The sequence below is a fragment of the Saccostrea cucullata genome, unplaced genomic scaffold (assembly GCF_032062105.1).
Source record: "Saccostrea cucullata isolate Sc308-1 unplaced genomic scaffold, CSIRO_AGI_Scuc_v1 ctg11090, whole genome shotgun sequence".
In the NCBI taxonomy this organism is placed as follows: Eukaryota; Metazoa; Mollusca; class Bivalvia; order Ostreida; family Ostreidae; genus Saccostrea; species Saccostrea cuccullata.
Window position 1 is genome coordinate 18,061 of NW_026923064.1, and position 2,683 is coordinate 20,743.

The following is a 2,683-nucleotide window of genomic DNA, read 5'->3' on the forward strand; positions in this document are numbered from 1 at the left end:
CATGTATACGTAAGCCCCATTGGGCCAAGAAGCCCCTGAGTTTTCGTGTATTTTAATGCGAGAAAAACAAGGCACAATATATATAATAGTGGTATTAGTATTTGTTAGCTATGTACCAAATCATGACATCATTAATGCTAGTATCATAGTTTGAATGAAGGGGGCCCAGAGGGTGAATGCCAAAGTATTGTACCAAAGTATGGCATTATTATTCATATCATACTTTGACAATTTCAGGAGGGTACCCCCGCCCCACCCCCATCGCCCCCCCCCCCTTAAATTTGCCAGTGGTAATAGCATTTCATTGTAAATATTAATGCAAAAAGCAATATATTATAGGCTACGGTAAAAATATTTGGATGTACAGCATAACAGATAACTGATTTTTTTAGCTTTGAGAGGGAAAGGAATTGACAGGACCTGGGAATCCTGTCGAACCAAAATTAAAGGACTAAGGCAGGCATACTTGAGGGCAAAGCTCCATAATAATACTTCAGGCCAGTCCAGAAGTCGCTTTGTCTATTTTGACAAGCTGGACGAATTCCTTGGATCGAAACCTCTCACAGAACCATCCGTCCTTGTCGACACTACTGAGAACGTGGAAGAAAAGGTTGCAGTCGATACAAATAATGGTGAGTAGCATGTTTATCTGAATTCATTTTTCACAATTTTTTTAAATAGTAAATTTAGAAATAATTATATATGTACATGTATTTTCAAGACCAGAAGAAGGACACAGCAGAGAAAGCCATCGTCAAAGTGGAGAAGGACGAAGACAATGGAAAGAAAGACGGAGAGAATGGAGGTATTATTATTATTTGATGTCACTGGCAAATCAAACTTTGATGGAGTTTAAATACTAGTATAGTACATATATCTATCAACAAATAAGACAATTTTACCATACATGCATGTCCAGAGCAATATGAAACTCAGAAATGGTCCGGGATGGGGGTGGGGGTGAAACCGTTTGAAAAATGAATTAACTGACAAAACTGAAAAATTATTGCTAGATAGCATTTTCTCAAATGAAATCTTACTTATAATCTTATATTCAGAACCTTACATTCAGATTTACTATGTTTTATGACATTAGAGCATTCAAGGTCGGAAATCAAGCAGAAAAATTTATCGAAGGAAAAAACAAGAAAGAGAACAATGGATGAAAGCCTTAGTAAGTCTCCCTCCCCCATTAATTATGAATAAATATATATATATATATATATATATATATACAACTTAACAATGTTCATATAAAGTAAATGGTTATTTCAGTTAGGTCAAAAATATATACGAAGCCAGATATCCAATTTCTTGTTTTGTATATTATCCTTCCTAAAAAGGGATTTCATTCTGAAATTATATCATTAAAATTATAGATAACTTCGTACATGCCCTCGTTGACATGGAGGAGAGGCAGACTAAATACCAATTTGATAAGGAAGAGAAGAGAAGGAGGCTGGAGGACGAAGCCGAACAAAGACGAATGGAAAGTGAGCGGCAGTTCCAACTACAACTCTATCAAATGCAGGCACAGATGGAGATGCAGATGGTCTCAATATTTATGGGCACTCCAGCTCCCGGACCGCACAAGCTCGTCAGCAGGAGACAACGAATCAAATATCCCTATACAGGAAGCTCTCTATCACGCTGACTATTTCGATCTATGATTATATCATTACACAAGTAGAGCTTTTTTAAAAAGCTTCCCGTCTTTAGCAACAATCTTAAACTGTAAACTGATCTACACCTATCAGGCCGTATAATTCTTTTGAATTTCTTGATTTTGTATTTCTACATTAGCTTTTTACTGGCATTAGCCCTACCACGGTTGTCGCTCGGTCATCTCCGTAAACTTTGACTCGCCGAGAGCTTTCGGCAAATCTCGGCTGATTCCATTTCCTTCTTCAAACAAGAAAGGGGAAAAGAATAATAACAAATTGTAAAGCCTGCAAGCAATAAAAATCAAATTTTATTTATAATGAAGTTAAAGAGATCTTTTTATTTTTTGCTATACAAAAAATCATGTTATTAGGAATTAATTACTGCTGATTTTGTTGTTCGTTTTGTCATTTTTTTTAAAGATTGAAAATCTTGCAAAAGGTTACAGACTACTAATTTTACCCCTATTTCATTGACCACTCAAGTAGTTCCAGTTTAAAAATAGAGGTTTTTTCTTAAAAATTCTTTGGGGTGTTTATGGAGTAGAAAGCGGTTATTTTTGGGCATAAATGGAAAGGAGAGGGTCTGAAAAAAATTATAAAAATGATAATAATGGGAAATTTTGCTTTTAAGTGCGTAGTAGGAAGGGTGTAAAGAGGCCCATATTTACCCTTTCCTCGAAGAGAAAGTGAAAAAAGCAGGGTAGGGGTTATTTGCAATGCCATAAAAGGACTTGCAGACTATGAATGTTCCTGGGAACTTGGTAAATTTTTGGACTTGAAATGGTCTTACTCTGTGCCAAGTTTCAGGTAAGTTGAGCCGGTGTATTTTTTTAAAATATTTTTTATGTTATAAAGGAATGTATAGCAAAATAATTGGTAGTCTGTGTCCTATCAGGTCAAAGGTCAAAACTCGTGTTAATCAGTTTATTGGCACTTTTCGGATAATTTGGAACTAATTATGCTAATTGTTGAAAAAATTAATGGATAAAATTATATTTTAGAGAAGTTAAATGGATTTA

General features: G+C 35.2%; 1 protein-coding gene across 1 annotated transcript; it reads left to right on the forward strand.

Moving 5' to 3' along the window:
• Nucleotides 1–732: 732 nt before the first annotated feature.
• LOC134263054 (uncharacterized) lies at nucleotides 733–1,670 on the forward strand. The gene is made up of 3 exons (XM_062745357.1): nucleotides 733–805; nucleotides 1,097–1,174; nucleotides 1,380–1,670. The coding sequence occupies exons 1-3, from the start codon at nucleotides 779–781 to the stop codon at nucleotides 1,668–1,670; spliced, it is 396 nt and encodes a 131-aa protein (XP_062601341.1). The 5' UTR covers nucleotides 733–778.
• Nucleotides 1,671–2,683: the final 1,013 nt, after the last annotated feature.